Here is a 24,719-nt window from a genome sequence, read left to right as displayed (position 1 = left end):
CAGACTCAGGTCTTAATTACTGGCACCATTTAATCGGACTGGAACTTTAATCACCTGATGTGATGGAGTCATGTTAGCTGGTCAAGGGGAGTCTGTAAAACGTTCAGGACTATGAATCTCCAGAACAGGAGTGATGCAGTCTGGGATGTGGAGCTGCCACTTTGGTCCTGGGACAGGGCTCAGTTGGGGTTAAAGCACTGGTTATACTCCAACTTGGAATCCCCTCTGGTGTTGTTTTTCTCACAGCTGTGTCCAAGACTGTGCGATTGTGCATTTTCATAAGAATGCTTAATTGAGTGTGGATTTGGTAAATGTGTGTGCTTGTGCATTTGTGTAAGAGTGTGTGATTGTGTGCGCACTTGTCTGAATGCTTGGGATTGTATGTGAATTTGTTCAAGGGTACATGATTGGGCGTGCACTTGTGAGAGGGTCTCTGATTGTGTGTGCATTTGTGGAGGGGTATGTGATTGCTTGTGTATTTGTTTAAGAGTGTGTGCATGTGTGTGCATTTGGTTAACTGTGAACATTTGCAAGGGTTTTACACAATCGAACTGAACACCGGCACAACCCATATAAATTGGCAGTAGACAGCAGCGTGCTTCACAAAAGGGAAACAACAGAAAAGTTGCAGATCCTTAGAGTATAAGATCTGAAATCTTAGCTTAGTTCACTGTAGACATAAACTATATGGACAAAAGTATTTAGCCACACCTGTTTTTCAGGGTTTGGGCTGGGCCCCTTATCTCCAGTGAAGGACAATCTTAATGCTTCAGCATACCAAGACATTTTGGACAATGCTATGCTTCCAACTTTGTGGCAACAGTTTGGGGAAGGCCCTTTTCTATTCCAACATGACTGTGCCCCAGTGCACAACGCAAGGACTATGAAGACATGGATTGATGAGTTGGGTGTGGAAGAACTTGACTGGCCCGCACAGAGCCCTGACCTCAACCCCATCCAGCACCTTTGGGATGAACTGAAACGGAGATTGCGAGTCGGGACTTCTCGTCCAACATCAGTGCCCGACCTCAGTAAATGCTCTACAGAATGAATGGGCACAAATTCCCACAGAAACACTTCAAAATCTTGTGGAAAGCCTTCCAAGAAGAGTGGAAGCTGTTATAGCTGCAAAGGGGGACCAACTCCATATTAAAGTATATGTATTTGATACAATGTCATCACAATGTAATGGTCAGGTGTCCGAATACTTTTGTCCATATAGTGTATATTGGCTCAGTTGAGTGATGAAAGATTTCATGTCAACATATTCCCTTTTATACAGAAAAAAAATCCAGTTTTGGACCCAAAAAGCACTTGCATTGCCTTTTCCTTAATGCAATATGGCAAATTATGATCAGTGTACACAATTTCTGCCCTGCAGGTAAAAAGAGTTATTATATATCCTGAAAACAAAATAAAAATGCTAACCTCTAAGAGACGAGTGGTATAATGCATTGCATACGAGTGCTTTCCTGATTATAAAAGTAGTTGTTCAAATGCAAGTGAAAAAACCACACAGCTTCGTCAACACACCAAATGAAATGCAGATGTGCTGCTATACTGTTGCAAGTATGTTTTTAAAACATTTCTTCATAAGTCCTTAGAATGAGGCAGCCAGACGCAGGCTGAATACAGCTGAATCAAATGCAACTGACAGGCTTGCAACAACTAAAAATGCAAATTCGTGTCCATCTGCATTCCTAAAAAAATAGTGGAAAAAACTTTTGTCCAGATAACACTTTACGATGTACTTGGCTTAGAGTCAATCAGTGCCAAAGACATTAAATACCTGGATCTGGCTTCAATCAAATGGATGTGAACCTGACAAGTCCAACCATGATCGTACTCCTGGTCACCACAACCCATACGAAAAATAAATATATTGTAATATATTGAGAAATGTGTTGCTCAGCACTAAAATATTTTGCGAATACATTTAAACCATATTAATACACAGCAGAAATATATTGCAGTATACCAAAATGGCAATAACTTACATATGTTCAATGTATTGATTGAGCTCAAAAATATATTCTCTGCAATATCTTCTCAATATATATATATATTTTTCTTATGGGAACACAAGAGCGTTTGATGACATTCAACATTAGTTTTTTAATCCAGTTCTGACCTGTGTATAAGTGAACTGAAAAACAACACAGGAAGTTGCTGATGAAAGGTCAAAATCAGGGGTGGGTGACTTTTGCCCTGCACTCAATGGAAATGGCTACTAAATTTGTTTGTTTCCCTGAAAAACAAGTGTTGTAAGCCTGCAGTCTCTCAGAAAGACCGTGTTAGTGGTATTGCTGTCCCCCGGTGCCATTGGAGGTAAGCTTTATTGCTCACTTTTTTCCCAGCACCTTTTCACTAAGACTGAAAATAACCCCCCACATTGCATAATGGTACGACCCACTCTAGGCTTGACTCCTCGTTGTGAGTGGTTTGGCCGATTTTAGCTTCGCACAATGCTAGATAATGCTGTATCTAAGACACCAGGGTTAAAAACACAGGGTTAAATATTAGTCTCTACTGTAACAGCCAAGCTCTGTGTCTATGTTCTGAGAACGGGATTAGAAGTCAGAAGCATCTGCACCTGGAGGTGTGGCAGGAGTCTCACCGCTCCCCTTCCCTCCAACCCTGTTTTCTGTCCCTGTTGCCACCAGTTACAGCCCCTTGTTGTAGGTTACAACCTTGTCATTTGTTGCCTTGGCGATCTCAGGCTCTAGCTGGGACACTTCAATCTGTGAAAGAAAGGAAACAGCGGTCTCTTTAATAATGTGGTGTGTTTATACTACCCGAACAACAACAATATTTCCATTAGCTTTCTCTTACATCAAAGATGCTATAATTGGCTCTAACCTTCTGCACCAAACTGGAGGTATTCCTATATATAAAGGTATTTTTATTGCCTGTACCATATTGAAGGTGCTCTAATCAGATAGGAGACATGAATAGGATCCTATTGGCTAGGGACATAAGTGAGACATGGATTCATCCAATCAGAAAATGGTTCAGAGCAACGATCCTTCTCTGCACTGGGTCTTTTCACTCAATGTGCCCACAGACCATTAGAATAGTTAAGATGCACAGTCATATGCTGACAATAAGGACTGGCAATATATCCATTTTAGGCAGACTGTGCAACTTCCTTTGCTAACTCCCTCTGGACCCAATTAAGTGAATATGTTATGTGACTCTACAGTCTTTTTTACTAGCTTTAAATTTCCTTTAAAACACAATCAGGATAACATCAAAAATACAGGTGAATTTTTACCAAGAGATTTCCAACACAAAAAGTAGAATGATCGTATTCAAAGAAGGTTCCAGAAGCAGTGTCAGGGTTGAAATTCTATTGCACAGAAGCTTTCTTTACCCACTGATGACCACAATAATCAGCTTTGCTGCCAAATGGAATGAAAGGTCTGGAAGCCATTTTGGAGCTCAGCCTGCGCATGAAGTTGGAGCTCATCCCAGTTTCTGTGGCATGGAGCAGCTTCATCTCTAATCAGCACCCCTGGGACTCAAACAGTACCCCAACCCAGCTCAAAGAGACAGTGAGTACCGTCTCTAATGTAGTTCAGGGGGTAGAACCATCAACATTCTGATATCAGAGCAACAACCAAACCACAACTTGACCCTGAAAGAGAGAATGGTTGTAAGGTTTATTGTGAACCCCCTTCCAGTGCATGCTGGGTAATAGTATGTTATGAAATTCTTGGCAGCCAAATACATCTGGAGCATTGCTGCCATATGCCTGATTGGATTGTTTACAGCTGTGATTAAACTCTGAAGATCCAAATGCATTGCTGGCTGTATAGCCAGCTCTCCTATGACCCTGTTCCTCAGCAAGTGACAGTTAAGTCAGAAGAAAATGATATTAGTGAATGTCATTAAAAACAGTACAGGGGGCTCATGAGAAGAGATCAGGGGAAGGTTTTGTATGGGGAGGCAGAGGGATGCAGGGAAAGGTGGAGTCTGGGGAGGAGTACAGTATGAGGAGGGGGTGCAGTGTGGTAGAAGGCAAAGGTGGAGTATGGGGAGGGGGCGGAGTATGTGGGGGAGTGAAGTATGGGGAGGGGCTGGAGTATAGCGGCTGGTAAAGGTGGAGTTTTGGGGGCTGGATGTGTCTTTCTATCTCCTCAGGTATCTGGGTCAGACATGATCCCTCAGAGTTTGCAGACAGCGCTTTGGTGTGGAAGATAAAAGACACCGCAACAATGCTCCTGCACCTGTGATGGAGTCCTCATTCTCTCAGTGCCCCTGAATGGCACGGGAGAGACAGACAGAGCCGTCTGTGAAGTCAGATCTAAAAATAAAGCTGCTTTGGAGCACCTTTCCCTCACTGCCCTCCCTTTCATAAGAGTGCCGTCTGAATGCATGAAATCTGTCTGTGGACCAAACCAAGCAACATATCATAGTGGGAATCATAGTGAATCATGAGAATTCTAATGTGGCAGGAAACCAACAAACAATAAATTACTACCATTACTAGTTATAGTGCTGCTGCTGCTACTACTACTATTATTATTATCATTATCATTACTATTATTATTTTATTAGCTATTGTGCCAGACGTCACTCTAAATAAGATTGTCTGCTACATGAATGTAAGGTAATGTAATGTTCATTTGCTGGAACTATGAAATATCAGCCCTAGACAAACTGTGTATGATCCTGCTGTCTTAATGCCACATGTACAGTTACAAACACAGGCAAACTCAGATGCATGAATGCCCTCTGCTGCCACTGTGTCTCTCCTGGGGATGACTCTTTATTCCACCCTGCAGTCTTATTCACCTTTCATTACTGTGCCATAACAGGCTTACTACATATGGGAAACTGCTTTAGTGTCATACAGTAATTGTTCTATTACTTCATGTAATTCTTTTATTACTGTACTATAAATGTTTTATTACCTAGAAGAACAGTTTTGCTACATACAATAACTCTTTCATTACTACACAGATATAGTGCATACAATAGCTACCAGTGCAGTGTTATGACATATAGCATTTAATTAATTGTAATTGTGTTTCTTTTGTGGAACTGTTTATCACAGTATATAATAATGTACACTTAGACTATTGTAAATGTTGACTATGTTATGTCTCACAAGCATTTGAATACATTTCTGTAATTGTTTTCTCATCTTCCTGTGACTGTTGTGGTTACGAAAGATAGACATGCAATTAAATGATGTCAAGATACAGGTCTGAACATTTAAGTCATCTGGCAATACTTTCTACAAAACATTTCAGCTCTTCACTTATCCAATGCATTTAATATTTCATCAGACACATTGCTTAATATATATACTGAATTTGAATATTAATCAATATTCAAATTCAGTAACCAATACCAGTTTGCTGAGCAGACGTCCAAATCTGAGGTACACTGCAATTCTCACCTGACACAGCTAAAGCAAAAGGCAACAGCCAAAGCCCTCGAGATCCAGAATGTAGCTCTCATGCACATCTCCAGAGAACAACATCCCTGATGAGAAAAAGCAGAGAAATGGAGGGGGTGGAGCTTCAGCAGTACCTGGGACATCTGCGGGAAGAGGCTGATCGCCAGGGGCAAGGCCAGACCAAAGGCCACCAGACACACCATGCTGTGCATGGGCAGAACCAGCTTCTTGTGATTCTGCAGGAGTGGGAGTCTAGGAGACATAGAGACAGAGAGACCAGTTACCATGCACACTATAACATAAAGGAGAGACAAGTTACCAGATACACTGTAACAGAGAGAGACCGATTACTGCAAACATTCCAAAGAAAGAGAGACCAGTTAGCAGATACACTGTAACAGAGAGAGACCAATTACTGCAAACATTCCAAAGAAAGAGAGACCAGTTACTGCAAGCACTACAAAGAGAGAGAGACCGGTTACAACATAGGCTATAAGAGAAAGACCAGTGACTGCACATGCTACATATATAAAGACGGAGAGAGTAGTTACCACATACAATACAAAAAAGGAGAAATTATGCATACAATATCAGTATATTGGTATTGAGTAATACAAATGACAAATCTAAAAAAAGCAATCTGGGTCCCAATCTGTATCCATAATGCATGAGCTTGAAGGGGAAATTAAAGCTTGCATCAAAACACAGAGCATACTAAATAGGGGGTTCAGTTTTGCAAAATACTTTTATTTTTGTATTTTTAGAAAAACAGTGGCAGGGTGGGTGTAACTGAAACTCTCTCTTCCTGCGTCAGTCCCATCTAGTTCAGCTGTGTGAGTCACCTTCTCTCGGCATGTGAGTTGTGATTGGCTACCCAGGGTGGCACATCATATGGGGCATATATAAGTTTACAAAAACTGTCACAATTTGGCAGAAGTTGTTACTCGCTGCAGCTGATGGCTTGCAGGCAGGAAATATTATCGGTTTTCATGAATGAACACAATGGAATTTTTTGTATTTTAAAGGGAGCTGCTTTCAAAAAAAGAACAAGAGCTGGCACAGTTTAAGGGCTGTGCCTATTTTGGCGGATGCTGTCTTTGGTGCCGCTTTGCTGTCTAGTGGTGAAATGAAGGTACTTTAAGGCAGCGTTTCCCAACCCTGCTCCTGAAGTCACACCGTCCTGCATATCTTCTATCTATCCCTGCTCTACCTACCTGACTGAACTCATCAGTGGCACTTTTGATTAGCTGAGCACACCTGATTTAGTCAAGCAGGAAGGATACATAGAAGATATGCAGGACAGTGTGCCTCCAGGAGCAGGGTTGGGAAACACGGCTTTAAGGGACCATCTCACTCATTCAATCAGTGTTCAAGTGTGTAAGGGACAGTGCGGGTTTGTAGAGCTGTTCAGTCTCAAAAACCAGTTACAAAGACAGCATACAAATCACCCCAACCACCATTATGAGGCTGCTGTCCTCTGCCAGCTTTCCCAGAAATACCTCCTGTGCTTAGATACAATGAGCCAGTAATTCACAGAAGGGAAAAGCACTACAGTGTACATGCTATTCCTTCCTGGCAAGACAGTACCCCCTACCTACACAGTACCTCTTGCTCTAAGACAGTGTTTCTCAACCCTCTCCTGGAGGGCCCCCTGCCCTGCATGTTTTAGATCTCTCCCTGCTCCAACACAGCTGATTCGAATGATCAGTTTGTTATTAAGCAGCTTCAGGAGTTCATAACGAGTTGATCATTTGAATCAGCTGTGTTGGAGCAGGGAGAGATCTAAAACATGCAGGGCATGTGGCCCTCCAGGAGAGGGTTGAGAAACACTGTTCTAAGACAATTTCAACAATATAGATGCAGAGCCTTTTTTTGACTACAGTGTAAAAAGCTCTACCTCTGTATCTAACAACTAGACTGAACTACAACAGAGCCCCCCCTCCAGGCCTATCTGAGCTGGTCCCCTCTCCAGTGCGAGGGACGCCTGCCACCACTGCCAGCCCCTAATGAGGAGCCTCCGCTTAACAAGCGAGCTAATTACAGTACACCAGCAAAGCACCAGTAATTGGGGCACCAGTAAATACTGTAAGGGGTCTATAACCTGAAGCTTTTCGCCAAAGCACCATACTCTTGGTAAACAAATGTGAAGTTAGATTTTATGATGGATGTTGGTGTGCATGCTCTTCTGTGTGTGTGTGTGTGTGTGTGTGTGTGAGTGTGAGTGTGTATATGTATATATATATATATATATATATATATATATATATATATATATATATATATATATATATATATATATATATATATATATATATATATGCCTGTTGTTAAGTTGCGAGCCCCTATTGAGGGGGTGGTTTCTGAAAAAAGACAGAGAGACAGATAGGCAAGATCTTAAAATGGAGTGTGGTCTGCACTGTAAGTCTCTCTAGGAAAGTGATAATGTAATAATTTGTAACAATATCAAAGACAGCACTACCAACTGAAGAAATTTTGAAGATCTTAAACCATCACACACCTGCACCTGAGAAAACAACCAAGGGTTTACATATACATATTATATTCTCTCAGACCTTCACTTCAGGGCTAAACAGTTTTCAAAGGTTTGGCCTGCATGTTGGAGCTTTCCAGCTTATTTTCACCACTTTCCCTAAATGTTGGAACACCAACAGAAAGCAAATCAATGGACAGAGTCCCAAGGACCACAACCTCCCATTGAAAGTGAAACACCACTGAGACTGTGAGCCGAACAGTGCTCTCACAGATTCTCTGCTAAGCGTGCCAAGCAAGTTGCCCCTAGCCCTTAAGACAGACAGCAGAATGCTTGCACCACTGACATGGCAACGGTTGCCGCTGACAACCTCTAATTTGCGGAGACCTCCAGGCGAATCCAAAGAGCGCTGACCTTAAACCCCCTTGCCGTACCCTAACTGGGCCTCTGGTCTCATTCATCCCTGGCAGGGACAGTCTCCTTATGAAAGTGAACAAATCAGATGGTCCCAGCTCACCTAAGACTGGCAGAGATAACAGTTACTCTGTATGTCTGATGGACAGCTAACAATAAAAACACATTCACCATGAACCAGGTGATGCACTGCAACCAATTTATCACAGGCTAGTTTTCATTGGTAGTCCCAGAACAGAGGGACTACATATATCACACACAAAATGTCAAAACATCACAAAATAATAACAATTTTAAAAAGAAAGAAAATAAAGTCAAGCTCATAAAATTAGCAAAGAAAAAGATTTAACATTAAAAAATTCTCTGGAATATTAATCCAAACAATGGTGGGACAAATAAAATAAACTGTGATCTACTGCCTTCTTTGTGTAACTGTGTGCCTTCCTTCACAGGTGCAAGTTAAAAGTCAATATGAATGCCACTGTTTTTTATTGCTGGGAGTCAGAAACAAGGATTGACCTAATGAGTGTGAAGTTGGGACAAGTGAAAGAGAAACAGGAAGGATGAGGACATTGCCTGTTGTGTGTCTTTTTTTCTAACCTTTTCCGCATACTTTGCTGCACATGGATGATGTGCTGATACAGAGACACGTGTAGGGCGTCACTTACTTCTCCAGGAAAGCCATGATTATGGGCGGGAAAACCAGGATCGGCATGGGCAGGACCACACGAGTCAGGGCTGTCTCTATCAGCGCCTGAAGAAAAATAAACAAATAAACAAGTAAACAACAGTGAGGTAGACTGCTGAATACATAAAATCAGGACCCAAAGCAACTCAAGGGATTTACTATTTCAGCATGTATTTGCATATTCTTGTAATTGGTTTTTGAAAATTCTTTTGATTATTTTGATTCTCCAAGTGTGACTGACAAATTCATATAAACTAAAAATTGCCCTCTATTATACCCCAAAAAATAAATAAGCGCAAAGGTTGCTTCAACTAGGCAAACAGATTCATTACAATTTCCTCCCTCTAAGTAATCTTTTCTTACAAGTAATAACTTTTTATGGGTTTATACTAGTTAGCCCCAGATATTTAAACTGGTCAATGTGTAACAGCTTTCCAAAACCTGCTCCAGAGACCTCTCAACCAAAATGTACATCTTTAAGGCTTCACGGTTGCACACCTTAATTCACAGATGATAATATTCCCATAGCTGCTGATGCGTTTCCTGTACCACACTGGGCCCACTCTGAGCTCCCTGTGCCCCTCTGTGCCCATTCTCTCGCTGTGTATTATACAGTGCCCACTCACGTGCTTGGCAGCAATTCTGGAGGAGCCCACCACATTGCCATTGGCGTCCAGCACGTCAATGCCTTCGTCCAACTCGGTGTGCCTCATGAGCGCCACATTGCAGATGTTGGCGAAGGCTGCGGGGAGAGGGGGCGCGAGGCCAGGGGTCAGAGGTTGCCACACCATTTCGGACAGGGAGTCTCAGATATGGTGTATAACTCCTGCCTGAATGTTCCCAGTCTCTGCCCGACTCTGATGGGATGTGAGTGACAGGATGAGAAAGTACTGAAAGGGCCCGTTCTCTCTTTTTCTGTGTGCTGGATTCTGAGTAGTGAACATGGCAACAACCAGCTAATGTTAATGCTATCTGAATATAAAAATACAAATAAACACCCTATCACTGTCAGGTCCTGAATAAGATCAAGAAAATGACTTCAAGCAAATCTACAGCACTGACAAAGAAAGCATACAAGCCTGCCAATATGACATTTTTTATATATGCTTTTGCCTGAAAATGTCCAATCCTCACTTTACCTCCTCCATCCAAGAAATTAATGAACAGCCACATTAATTTGATATAAAACATAAGATGGCTGAACACCAGATAACATGTTTCCATGGTCGAATCCAAGACTGAAAGCAGATTTGTCTCTCATTTTGGTTGAATCATAACTGAAATGAGTTGCTACAAAGACTGTGCTCATTGATAACATAAATCACAGCAGTTATGGAATGTTACAGGTCATGTCCTGAGAGATGCTGACTTCACGTCATTCTGGGTGTGCACAGGTCACCACAGGAAGTGAACAGTTCTTAGGTCAATAAGCCTTTGCCTCAAAAAGGCTGTCGAATGAGCAGTACTGAGCACACAAGTGATTTGCATGTAGACTACAGTTAAAATTAAATCCAGATCTTTTCTCTAAAAACAAAGTAATTTGATTCAGTTGACCTAATGTGATACCCCAGCATCACCTGCTTTATTTGATATATTTTAATTACCTTTTTAACACAAGAAATGGAAATGCAAACAAAAACACTTTGCATGATTAAACTGTCATGACACAGTAGCCCCAGGAGAGTAATTAGCCGGTTCATTTGCCACAGCTTTGACCTAACAAGCTGGCAATTACCTGTAAAAGCCTGGTGATGGGGGAAGCCTGTTAATTCACTAAGAGGAATCGACAAACAATTTTATCACCATTGTGCAACTGGGTGCAACAAGCTGATAAGACAACTAGTGCCCCTCATGGACTGGGACAGGTATAGCAGAGACTTAGAAACCCACTAAATGCACTGCATTGGTACCCCTGTTGGATAGCCTTTGCATGTACTCCATGGAGACAGGATTCCAGATGATGTCATCAGGTCATTTGCTATTCCCGTGTATGGATTATTCCAAACCTTAATGGAGATTGCATTGGATTGCATGGATTATCCTACAGATCCACTCAATCTGTGATGTTATTGTCTGTATTAATTCCTGCAAACAGTAATGCTGCCATAGCTGTCAATCATACATTTAAGGATTTTTTTTTTGTTGAAGCAACATCTTAAAATATGAAATTCTGTTTGACTTCTGAAAAAAGTTATTGCCTTGAATTTGAAAAGGTGAGATCTCTGTTGGAGTAAACAATGGTCGCAGTGTCTCGATACAAACATGAAAAGAACTTGATTTTATTGCCTAAAGAAGAGGTGGCTGATTACAGAATACCGCAATAAAAACAGAGGGTTCCATTAAAATGAACCCGCGACAGTTATATCTGTTACATCTTGCATAGGGCACTTCGTTGCAACGCTGTACATACCCACAGCTGGAAAAGGGATGAGCCTCTGCACCATCAGGCGGGTGGCCGGGCTGAACCTGTGGGCCTTTTGGATCATGACATTCAGCCCCACCTATATGCATATGTGCACACCAGTATACCCACACACACACACACACACACACACACACACACACACACAACAGACAAAAACACAAATCAGAATGGAAAAATTACAGAGGAAAAAAATGTCACTGAGAATACGTATGGCTGTGTAGCAGAACAGGGCATGATGTAGTTTGTGCGGTATGCTTTCCCAACAAGACAATCATTACTTGTATCGCAGAACCACTCACATTTGGAAGTTACTCAGATTTTTCATATATTTACTATTTGACAAAAACCTGAAGAGGACCATTTGGCTCATTATCTATTATTAATATGCAAAACAGAAATGTGCAATCGAGAAACAAATGGCATAATTACATCCTTTTTTCTACCAGAGACTTGAAAATATTTGACAACCATTTTCCTCTTTCAGAAAATCTTCATTCCTTTGATAATTGCCTATGCTCTTGTAGACACACGCATAAAGTGCAACATGCTATACACACTGTTTTTCTGTAGACGGCCACCATATTCAAAGTCTCTGAAATATAAAACTCTGCATAACATAATAATGTCGGCGTTTCAGGGAGGACAAAACAAATGCTGATGGCGTTTTTTAAAGGCATAGATCTAAACCACACAAAACAGGAAATGGCAGAATTGAGTTTGTCCCAGCAGATAAACACATCCTGTCTGAATGCGACCAGCACTGATCCTAAGTTAATCCTCAAACAAACACAAAGTCCAGGCTTCTTACTGTCTGGTCAGTGTAAGTTTCACTTCTACTTCCAAATTAAAATATAAATGATGCGCATTTGCAGGTTTGCATTTGCATTCTCATACTGCATTTACAGTATTACAAGTTGATTAGTCAATGTATTTATTATATAAATTTTTATTGAATTTAATCAAAAATATATTTTACAGCCTTTTGAAATGTGACAAGAAAACATCAAATTCTCTGGTACATGGTGCTATTTTACAAAAGAATATTATTGTCATTCTGTGCTTGTCTCAACTCCTCTTAATAAGTGATATCACACCTAAATATCTACAAACAGTTTCAAAAAATTGTGAGGATTGCTGCTGACAATCTATGTGTCTAGAAGCTTCCGAAATAAGAATTTATTAAACACCCATTTTGTGCTACATTATCATTGTGTCAACTGCCATCAGCATAGGGTAATGTTTCATTTTTTTATACAGTAAAAATATCAAAGTAATATATGGCAATATATGAAATCCAAAATGTCACACTGACAAAATATACAACTTACTGTATATAAGTTTCAGTTATTGCTGCTTTTTACAGCCAAATTTCATGTATATACATTTATTACATTTAAATGTAAATGTAATTTTTAAAATGCCATATTGATGTAATTTGACAATATACAGAATTTTATCAACACATTCATAAAACTAAAGATATGACAGTGTCAATAATTTATTTTTTTCTGTCCATATAGAATATTTTGACATATACATCAAACACTTTTTTAAATGAGAGATTTCCATTTTAACAGATGCTTTTACTTTAAAACACATTGAAGTTATGCATGTGTGTCAACTATGTGACTATCTCACGGGCATAAGGACCCAAGAGCACCTTCTCCTTTTGGGGGGGAGGGGGGGGGGTGAGGGAAGGGGGCCTTATCTGCCGCCCCTCCCACTTGGACCCATGGAAAACCCTCCCGCTCCACCACTTACTCCGCACTCAAGACAGCCATGGCGAGGTGACAGCTGTTGTTATGACAACGGAGGCAGAGAGGAAACGAGGCCTACTTTGTACTGATCAAAAAAAAATCTGGCCCTAGAATTAATTCAGTGGGAAACCAGGCACAGTTTGTCTCCTGGCATTTAGCACCCGGTAGAGTGCGGCGGTTGCAGTCACTTTCAGAAACCAAAAGCGAACGCCCCCTTTGTCTTTGTCTGGATTTTGTCACTATTCAGAAATTCAGTATTTTAATATAGTCTTGCAGTTATTCACAATGTGGAAAATAGCATTGATTAAAATTTTCCATTAAAAATGTGCAGTATGAGTTGCACTGGTACGTGATTCTTCACCTACTCCCACCACCAATCTGTAGTAAACACACACACACACACACACACACCCGTCAAAATTAACCCCTTTCAAATCTGAACATATTTTTATACCAAATAATAAACATTATCTACTAAACATTATCTATTGTAGGAAGTGCTGGGTGATACTCAGTCTGCTTTTATGGTGTATTGGTACATGAAATAAGACTCACTGACTGTTCAATGACAGCAACTGGACCGCAGCTCGACTGGACTCACCGCAATGGAGACCGCACTCGTCACTGCACCCAGGTAGCCCTGGAGGAACTTGGATGTTGGCGTGGGCTGAGGGCGACATCACAGAACTGACAGAGATTAAACCGCTCCTCTTTCTACAACCACCAAATGCAGCTGAGTGCCTAACATCTGACCGGCACAAATTCTACTGATCAGCAGTGAGGTGGAGAGGCAAGAGAACCAGACATGGGCTCAGCCCACTATGATAAAAATCTGGCCAAAATTTGGCTGTTATGCAACATGCGAACGTTGAGGGTTGCCTTGGATACAGGCGTCTGCTGAGCAAATACTAGATATACTAATTCTGATGGCAGAGAGAGAAATGGAGAGAGAATGAGCAAGAGAGTTAAAAACTGAGAATGTGTGACCCACAGAGAGAGGAACACAGAGTCCCACAAGCTTTGAGTTGCTGTTTTCCACTGCATCCACAATGATTTTTTAAAAAGGTGCTCCAACGATGAAACACATCTAACTAGTCCATGCTACATTGAAAAAGATGCAGAGGTCATTACAGAGATGTAGTGCTTAAAAGGAATGACAGAGATGTGTTGAATGAAGAAACTACTCTAGCGTGGCTGCTAGCAAGCAATAGATTTCTGTCACTGTCAGTCTTCCATGTGACTAGGGCTTTAAGACCAGCGTTCCTGTACCTTAGTGGCGTTCCGGTTGGAGAAGTTAACGCAGGCATTATGACTCTGGTTCAGCCACTGGGAAGGGGAGAAGTTTAGTGGGGAGAAGCAAGGTAGCCAGATTAGCACATCCACAACACCATACAACCATAGATATCGTCTTTGAGACCTGAGGGTCATAAGTTCAGAAACCCTGGATGGGATAGTGCTCTTGTATTGTCAAAAGAGGTCAACCGTCTTGCAAAGGATTGTGGGCAATGAGATATGCATGGAAAGGGAACACAGAGAGTGCCATACCTGCCAGAACACAGTTGACCCCAGGGTCTGGTTGGGAAGGAGGAGGCCCACGACCTAGAAATGACCAAACAGGGACGGCATGAAAGCAGGAAATGGGGTAGGTCAAAGGATAAGGATGCAAAAGTAACTGTCATGTCATTACTGACATAATACCAAAATTTGAAACAAAGGTACCTCTTTATGGTGTTATGAAAAAAAAAAACTCTAAAACTCTGATTACTTAAGGTACACCTACAACACTTCCCTGAACCTTTACCTGACTATTATCTTTTAGCCTGTTATATTTGGAGCTTGACTTGGATTTACTTGGAGTTTTGTTCATTTAAATATATGAAATTAATTTCCAGATAAAACTAAATAGCACTTGAAAATAATCCCCAGGGGAGGTGTTTAGTTGGTGGAACAAAACGGACACTAAGTTCAGGGCTTTTATATGGCATGGCAATTACAGTGTTGGTATGCCCACTCAAAGCCTTCCTTGGTTTTCATTTTATTTTAGCATAATGCTTAAGGTGCCTTTTAACTACAGTTAATTGTATCCTACATGGCAAATATATGTCTTTAATGTTACTGAAGTCTTACTATTGGTGTTCCAAATGGGACATAACCTGCGAAGTCCAAAACACACAATCAGACACAGGACAATCTGCATTAATCACTGTAACACAAGCAAACGTCTGCTCTGCTCTACACACAGATCTGGAGAATGCATTCTCTGTCTGACTAGGCCCTGCTCACTACATTGATGTTTGAGAGGGATGCACCCCTTTGTCAGTCTGAGATAAGCTGAGTCAGCCTGGCTAAAACACTTCAACATTATACCACAATATGCATAACAACATATACTCTACAATCCACGCATACGCCTACAAATGGGTAAGAGATGTTTGAGAGAGGACACGTTTGTCATAAGTAACATATCCATAAGTAAAAACACATTCCTGATATTCTCCTTTTTACAAGTTAAAAGAAATTGCCACATATCACTTTCTCTTTAGGGTGCTCATAGGACTTGTGATCAGACCCAGCGCTTGCTACGCATTTCCTTTTACATGAGTCTCTAAGAAGTCATTTGAAGAATTGTCACATTCTGCTGATTCTGTAGTCCCTCTCCTCCTGCGTATTTGCCAGCGCAATCATCCAGACACTTGGTGGTACTCCGCTGGGTGCCAGAGGAGGAGGAGAGTAACAGGTTGGCATACCTGACATTCTAAATGGCATGAAGATCTTCTCCCCAGTGTCAGGGTGAATGATGGCCTGCAATTACAATCACAAATACATTAACAAGCCCTGTTGTACTTACAATCGCACCTACAATTGTAATAATAATAATATTATCCCATAATAATCACACTTACCATTATATTACAAGCAGTGTTGAGATTGACAAGCAGCATTACATTAACAAGCACTATTACACTTAAATTACCACATTACAATCATCATTACATGAACAATCACTGTTACCCTGATGCTTACAGTCACACATAATTGTACACCCAGGCTACCTACTTTGTGTTTATATTGAATCTATATGCTTTAGAGCCCATGCTTTAGAATAATCTAGAATTGAATAATATTTCTTCAAGAGCTTCAAACAGAAATGAGAAGTAGTGGTTTCTACTTTCTACTTGTATAAATACAGCATATCACATTCTTTTGTTTCTGAGTACTAGTAAATCTTGATTAGACCTATGGCAGTTTATCTCATAATCAGACAGATGATTAATTTTGCATTAGAGATCTACAGACATTAATGGAATTATTGCATGCAGCACACCGCTTACACTATAACACATCTAAATGTGCTGGACAAACACAAATACAAAACTTCCCACCCTGTCAACAATGTAAATATGAGGCAGCATATCAAGCAGCATTGGTTTGAGGTGTTCTGAATGGCAATTTCTGTCTCCTTTTACCATAGTACAGAACAGGGTAACTGGCTGCTGTCTTACCTGTTTGATTTTCTGAGCTTCCCAGAGCTGTAACAAAAATGACAGCATCTTAGTTAAGAGCAGCATTCCATAGTAATTTAAGCTTTGGGTATCCCCCTTGTACAAGGAAATGTAGTTGCTATTTAATGACAAACATCTAAGCTGACCCCCTAAGCTGATGCTACTATGTTACATAAACACCTGACTGTAAAAAAGTAAATGTTCCAGGGAAACAGCCTAAAGGTGGTCACCATAGTAACATGAATGGTATAGTGACATAACATATAAATGATATTTGAAAGGGTTAGTCATTTTCTAAAATAATGGGACAAAAAATCATAAACTTAATGATACCTCATTTAATAATTTGGGCTTTTTGTTCGCATCAAAAATATGAAATGAGTAAGAGCATATACATTGAAATCCATACAAAAATGAACAGCATAAATGTGTGATGTCCTCTTTCTGCGCAACACAGACACCACATGCTGACCTTCTGTTTGCTATTATTGTTGTCAGGTCAGTTTCTATGGCAACACATCTCTGACCATGACCCCTTTCGGTCTCCCTGACACCTGACTTCCTACCAGGGACACTGGAATGTAATTACGTAATCGGGGGCAGACCCTCCCCCTTTCCCTATCCAATAAAAACACCTCCTGAAGTTTTCTTGAACAAAAGAAAAAAGTTTTTATGTGAAATCCAGCTCATGTGCTGTTTAATGCTGGCTAATACAAAGATACCATTCTCAGTGAGACGACAGGAACCCGACTGGCTGTATTTAAGAGATATCACTTTAAAACGTGACTGTAGGTGCTATCATGTGATCTGTGCTGGGGTATTTCAGAATGATTGCTCTATTTCTCACTGGAGGTAGGATGTTAGGTGTGATCAGTGTGTTTACACTGTGATTACACTAACTCTGAACGGTTTATGTGTGTGTGTGTGCACATGTGTGTTCTCTTTACTGTATGTGACTGTTTGGGTGGCTGTGGGTGTACAGCAACGCCCCTCACCTGACCATCTGACACTCCAGGTGGCAGAGTCCCATGTTTAAAATCATCGAGGAGTCGAATGCACTCATTCAAACGGCTCTACAAGAGGGACAAGACAAAATTTCATTAACTTTGGACACAAACATGCCCACCCACTCACACCCATCTCCCTCAAAACATTACTACACTTAGTACACTATTGCTGAAAAGCTGCGTGATCGTTAGTATGAAGGAGGGGTCTTTACCTGCCCCCCTAGAAACTGATAACTTGTACTTTAAACCATTAAATGTTGTGTAAATGTGCTTAAGTGAGGATCTCTTGTCTTTAATCAATTCAAATCTACCAATAGCTGTCCTACTTTGTTCAATTGCATTTCAAACGGGGTAATTGTCTACTTGTTTAATTGTCAGGTTTGTTATTTTAACTGTCTGTATTTTGAGCTATTGGTTAATTGGTCTAATGTAACCAATTAAAGGCAAAATAAATACAGGAGTGTACTTTTCTGGATACTTTTTCAGAAGTTTGGCTATGGCTTGGCTCAGACTGGTTTCTGTTTCTCCTTTTTGTGGTTTCTGTGTCATATGTCAGCCACCACTGTCCCATTTAGGTTTTGGCTGCAGTCATTACTTGGATATGTCCAGTGTGTATAGTTCAGCGGTAGCAGTGGGCAAACAAGACTTCATGAGCTACCACATGCTGTCGTTCATCCATTAATACCAACCAATCAACACTCTTTAATGGCCACTGGGAAACCCTTAGATTGTCTCAGATCTACGCGTCACTACTAACACACAGTAGCTCCTCCAACTTTAGGGTTCATGAAGCCTCACTCTTCCAACACCAGTGGGCAGGTCAGTATGTGGTTCAGTTTTCCTATAAGAATCTCTCTGTTATCTCTCTGGAAACTGAATTTCCACTGCAAAGAAACAAATCACTGAGGAAGTGAAAAATAATTTCAGTTTAGGGTGAAAAATACTATAGCAGCAAAAAGTGTCACCTTCAGTTAAATTAATCAATAATTAATGTTCCTTTAAAATGACTTCCATTATATAATGAATAATCATTAATTTCATCAAACATAATCAGTGTTATTCAAAGGACAGAATACTTTAACAGATAAAACCACTCTGCAGACGTTGCCAACATTTCAGACTTGACTAAAGATGAATAAAACATCACGAGTACTGTACTAACTTGAAAGAAGCTCTGTTCATACTGTGATCTGCAATGTTTTCCACTGACTTCAGCACACAGCTGAGAGTGATCTTGTTTTATTACCATACCAAGGAGTAATATGCTAGTTTCTATACCTCCAGGCTAAAGCAACCACATCCACTAGGAACAGGGCCAACAAAAAAGATAAACCAGATTTTTTTCAGCCTGTTTTAATGTTTTAATATATGGCCATTGTGTTCTTTTTTAAAAATGTGTTTTTTTTCTGAGCATTGTTGCTCCAGAGATTCCACATAAACAATACATCGATAAAAGGCCTCAGCCTAACAAAAGAAGAACGAGGCTTTACAAACACGAAAGTGGGCGCTGCTTCCATATGTTTCCAATTACTGAGTCATATAAACCATAAAGTTTTCACAGAAAAACAATACGCTTCCTTTAGATCAGGTCACTGATAACACATGGTAGCTCCACCCATTTTTGGGCTCATGAACCTTCATGCTCCCATTTCTACTTGACTCCTTCCTTGTTTACCATCTTGGAAATTTGTGATGGAAAATGAAGGGGGGGGGAGGTTGAGTGGGGTGGGGGGGTTGGTTATAGGAGGAGTGGCTCCACTTGGAAGCAAATCCTTCCAAGCCAACCTTACATTTGGGAAATAATAACCTGACTGAATGAATGATTGCACAGGCTGCACAGACAAAGGTACGTGAGTGCCTTATGCAAGTCAGGACTCACAGGTGTGATAACCCCAGATGTGTTATGGCAAGGAGAACCGGTGTGAGCATACTGGACACGGCAGAACCATACCTCAGACACAAAGAGGGTCCTTGGGTCGATCACATCCAGGAAGTGTCTCAACCTGCCAAAGAAGCAGCTCTGGAAGACAGCACAACCTGTCAACACCACTCCACCTACCTCCCTCTCCCTAACTGTCCATCTCTCTCTCTCTCTCTCTCCCTCGCTCCCTCCCTCTCTCTAACTCTCTCTCCTCCTCCTCTTCTCTCACACATACACAGACACACACACACAGGAGGAAGGAAGAAGAAGAAATGAGAAGGCGAAAGAAAAGAGTGGGAAGAGCAAGAGAACGCAGATATAAAAAAAGCAGAAAGATTGAAAAAATACAAAAATGGAAGAGCAAGTGGAGGAGGAGGAGGAAGAAAGACACTGATCTCGTGAAGACAACATATCTTCGATAAGAGATAAATGTCCAGCTTTTCATGACCATGTAATCTAGAACTTGCTTTTGAACACAGATAAAATAAAATAAAATAAAAAAATAAATAAAATAAAATGTCTTATTCCACTGCTTTTCCTCAAACACCGTCTGAGATACTATAGCAACATCCTTCTCAATGCCAAAGACATTGAAAAATCTTAGTCCAAATTTCTTGCGAGGAGAGGTACCAGGTACCAGGGAACAAGGGAACAGGGTCCAGGTGCTCTGCAATCCAGGTGCCCCTCCTTGCTAACATCCAGCTCTTCCAAAGTGAAATATCAGTCCAAAGACTCATTCAGATCAATAAAGCTAAAGTTTACACCCAGAGGCATGGACTAACGTGCCAAACACATCAAAGAAGTAAGAAACATTGGTAACAGTAGCTCATGGTGATATGAGAGGGTAACTACTGTTCACATCAAAAACTGCTAACTTTTAATTCAAGAACTTGTGAACATGCTGCTTCTTGAGCCTTTACAAATTCTTAAATAGAAGATTGTATTTCATGTAAGGAACATGAAACCATAAGAGGGGGAAGGCAGGTTTTAATGATAAATGTTTCAATGCTAAACATACCACTTAAATATAAATGTTAAATATACCAGTCAGTAAATCAGAAAGCTCTGTATCTCAGTAAATAAAAGACAGATTTCTGGAGCTATCCATTTACAATAAATATTCCTTCCATGAAGACAGCTGCCGAAGTGGTCTTCATGCTTCTGTTTTGAGTGAGGAAGTGTGAACAATATGTGAGCCATATGTCATTGTTGCAGACCTTTTTAAAAAAGTCAGTGCCTAAAATTTTTCCAGCACTAAACAGTTGGTTTTTTAGAGTGTTCAGACAGGCTGCACAAAACCCCTTTAATGTACCTTTATGTATCTAATATACCTAATTGTGCCTGGAACAATTTGTCAAGTTAGTTAGTTGTATTAGAATATTAGAATGTATTAGAATATTATTATGGTTCCCGAGATGGAATATTTAAATAATCATACCATCTTTCCCCCCAAGCAACAGGAAAAACTCTTGTGTTGCAAAGCCAGCAGCAATCCCTCAGGCCATGAGGTGGGATAACCAATAATATCAATTATTAGTTTGTTATTCAGTGGAGGGTTCTCTGACACTCCTTCAAGAATGTTGATGAGAAAGAAAAGATATCCAATTTTTCTTAAATTTTTGCACTCAAGAACTTGAAGACTGATTCAAGCAATCTATTAGCAATGTCATGGTCGAACATGCTGAAAACATATTAGCCAGTCTCCCTAATTTCCATTGTATTAACGTATTTTAAATGACAGTGAGCATAACTGACATGCAGAATTGTTTTCATATACTACTGAATAGTTCATATTTATATTAGAGGAGAATCCATACAGCACCCCTTTAATGAAGCAAAACTAGGACCTCTGTTTTCAACTCCCTGGAGAGTCTGGGAAGAATTAATGAGTTAGCAGAGATGTATCTGTGAGAAAAGAAAACACATTCTCACGCAAGCACTGGCCTAATTTCTGCTGCTTCTGACACAACACAGGGCGCATCTGTCTTTTAAGGCAAAAGTGATACACTGCACATCTGATACACTGACAAAGCTTTAGAAGGTAGTCTCAACAAATTTTTCATTAACATAAACATCTTTATTTTTATAGATAATAAATGCTTCCATCTACTAGATACACATAGATATGTACTATTCATAAACCTCCTAATAATGCACATAGAACGTACCGTGCCGGCACCGATATGCTGTATCGTTTACATATTGACAACATTTATGCTAATGAATGTTATGGCATGTGAAACAGGGGGCCAAGTTCAATTAAGAAAATTACAGAATCCAGTTTCGGGTCAATCATGTTGGTCGACAGGGTGCTGAAAGCTGCATACATTAGCACAGGTTTTCTCAGATGAGTCCAGAGGGACTCGTCACCTGCCTGCAAGGTAAGAAGCATGTCATACCAGGCCCACTTGCTGTGACCCCAGACGGACATACTACTCCCTAAACCAGACGGACATACATTCTATGTTTTGCTTTTTTTTTTGGCCTCTCTGAGGAAAATGTGGCAACTCGTCTTTACCCACAAACTGTTAGGAATGCAACAAAATGTCACTTCATAGTCACTTCATGTTTACATGTTAGATGAAAAGATCCCTTGCATTTAGTTCGCTAATGAGGAAATACATACGTTACAATATTTTGTAATATGAAGAGGAAACTGTTGCTAAGACTGCTGGACCTTCTGGTGTTGACTATTTGCTATCTTCATAACCAAGTGAAGAATAACGAAATTAAGACTATGGTGCCGATTATCTGACGCGTACGCGTCCTGCTAAAACATGACTCAAATGATTTGTTACGTATTTTTTTCACGAAAGACTCACACAAAATGAACGCCACAGTGTCCGACTACATGCAAAAATATTTCTCATATTGCATGTGTTTGGACTTGCCCGTTAGTGCGCTCCTCCTTGAAAGTTGTGTTGCTGTAGCGGTAGCCTAGATGGAGCACAATTACGCTGAGTTGGTGTACGGGCTCACAAGCGCACTCTTCAAAGAATCTACAGGACTGTCTGAAAACTCCATTTCTGTCGTGCAACGGAAAAGGTGGATTTAATGCATTCAAAGCGAACAATAGAATCCGAAGTAGGGCACGGCTGTATTCACAGGCAACTTTCGCCGATGCGCTCTGATGGGAGGACATGACGGTAAAACCCAAGAGCTGTCAGCAAGGAACGGTGTGATGTTGTTCTTTACACCCGTTATAAACAAGCAAATGCACTTGGATAAGACAAAAAACATCCGAAAACATGTTTTACCTGGTCATAACGGGGTCTCCCCAGCTGGAATGCGGGACAGGCTGCAGATTCCGCCATGACACCGAAGAAGTATTATTTATTAATGAAGTGAATTACAAAACAGAATTTTAAAGAAGACGCGAAGTACTCTTGCACCGCTCCGCTGCGAAACTAGTGGAGCAATGAGTCGCAATGAGTTGTGGGAATTGAAGTGTATTGCCACAGCTGCAGGAACAGACAGAAAACGCCACTCGGCGGGCAATATGACTACGCGTTCCGCATTTTCCGTGCGGTTACATTGTAAACAGCATTTTGGAGTATGTAGTTTGGACACATCGTTATTGAGTTCAAAGAGCGCCCGTCACTGCAAGAGTAGTCTCCGAGCGTACTTCTCACTCGATATACCTAGTGTTATGTACTGTATATGTTTCTAGCATAAAGATCTAGACGAAGAGTCGTCACCCATCTATTGTTTTAAAATGTTACTGTATATTGACTACGGCACTGCACTGGCCTGTATGACATTTCAAGCAATCCGATGTTTCGCAGCTGGATATTCTGAGTATATTTAACAAGACACCACGTTAAACTAATATTTTTATGTAGCATATTGGTAAAAAAATATCTCTATTGCCGTCCCACACCTGTCATACCTAACTCACTGAGAATATAAAGTGATGGGAAAGACACTGGCATTTCAGTGTACGGCAATGTTAATAATTGATATTTAATCTGGGACCTGTTTACCCCGGCTACAGGCAGTTAGAACGAGAGAGTGAGAGGAGACAGAGAGAGGGGGCTAAAGGAGAACAGAGGAGGGGAAGAGAGGTAAATGGAGAGACCAATGAAGAGAGAAGTGCTCCAAGGAGGGGAGAGGACATCAATGCAGTCTTGTAATCTTGGAGCAGAGAATAATTAGGAATGAGGACATAATTACACATGAGGGCATGTTTTGACCTCCTGTCCAAGATATAACCTTAGTGATGTTGTACAATAGACCAACTTTCCCAAAAAGGGAGGAGATGGAGGAGATGCACAAGCACACACACTCACTAACACACACACTGATCCGCATGCACAAACACTTACAGTGGAACAGTCACATGTACTCAAACACAGACAGACACACACACACACTGACATCCTCTCACACATACTCACGTACAGTCTCAAGCAAACACATTCATATAGTGTGACTTCATGTGCCATATAACATGCAAACACATACACACACACACACACTTGTGTGCTTTGTTAAACATACAAAAAACACTAGCACACACTTTCTCAGAAACATGCACACTGAGACACACCACAGACACACAGAGAGACATTCTCACACATCTGACACCCCCACATACCCATGAACACACACAACGCACACATTCTTTCACATCCAAACAGCATACCCAAGCACTGTCAATCACATGCATACAAACACATGCAGTTTCATAGAAACACACGTGCAGATACACATAAGAAACCACACACACAGGGGTACACAGTGTAACATTGGAATTGATCACATGGTCAACATGAATCAGCTGGTCTCATTTTCCCCGAGGAATGTGGGTTTAGCATGAAGCATCTGTCTAATCCACGATCTAAAGTCAGCTACATTCTGTAAAAAGGGATTATTTATTGATTTGTTTATTTTTGCAGGGTAATAGCTACATTACAATGCACACTCGGGCCTCTCTGCGTGTTGGCAATAACGGGATCTTTTGCTGATTATTTTACATTCAATTTATAAATTTTATGAACCATGAAATTAACAAAGATGATTAGCCTGTAAACATAAGTAAAGCCTGTAAAAAAGTTTTTAGTGCAGGATTAAATTGTAATACTCATACAATAATTGCATTAACAT

General features: G+C 40.6%; 1 protein-coding gene across 1 annotated transcript; it reads right to left on the bottom strand.

The window, feature by feature from the left end:
• Positions 1–2,082: 2,082 nt before the first annotated feature.
• On the bottom strand, positions 2,083–23,010 carry sfxn5b (sideroflexin 5b). The gene is made up of 14 exons (XM_036550935.1): positions 22,871–23,010; positions 19,644–19,712; positions 17,681–17,758; positions 16,686–16,712; positions 15,930–15,984; positions 15,310–15,335; positions 14,728–14,781; positions 14,452–14,508; positions 13,784–13,849; positions 11,411–11,501; positions 9,627–9,742; positions 8,981–9,066; positions 5,542–5,659; positions 2,083–2,741 (listed from the first exon to the last, which is right to left on the bottom strand). Exons 1-14 carry the CDS (start codon positions 22,925–22,927, stop codon positions 2,664–2,666), a joined length of 978 nt encoding a protein of 325 aa, XP_036406828.1. The 5' UTR covers positions 22,928–23,010; the 3' UTR covers positions 2,083–2,663.
• Between the last annotated feature and the right edge of the window lie 1,709 nt (positions 23,011–24,719).

The sequence above is a fragment of the Megalops cyprinoides genome, chromosome 18, assembly GCF_013368585.1.
Source record: "Megalops cyprinoides isolate fMegCyp1 chromosome 18, fMegCyp1.pri, whole genome shotgun sequence".
Classification (NCBI taxonomy): Eukaryota; Metazoa; Chordata; class Actinopteri; order Elopiformes; family Megalopidae; genus Megalops; species Megalops cyprinoides.
Note: the sequence above shows the minus strand (reverse complement) of the source record. Positions and strands in the feature narration are given on the sequence as shown.

Coding starts and splice junctions, on each gene's coding strand:
- sfxn5b (XM_036550935.1), bottom strand. CDS start 22,927: ATGGCGGAATCTGCAGCCTGTCCCGCATTCCAGCTGGGGAGACCCCGT. Junction 15,336..15,929: donor CATGCCATTTAGAATGTCAG/GTATGCCAACCT, acceptor TGGACTTCGCAG/GTTATGTCCCATTTGGAACA. Junction 9,743..11,410: donor CATCCCTTTTCCAGCTGTGG/GTATGTACAGCG, acceptor CTCTCCCCGCAG/CCTTCGCCAACATCTGCAAT.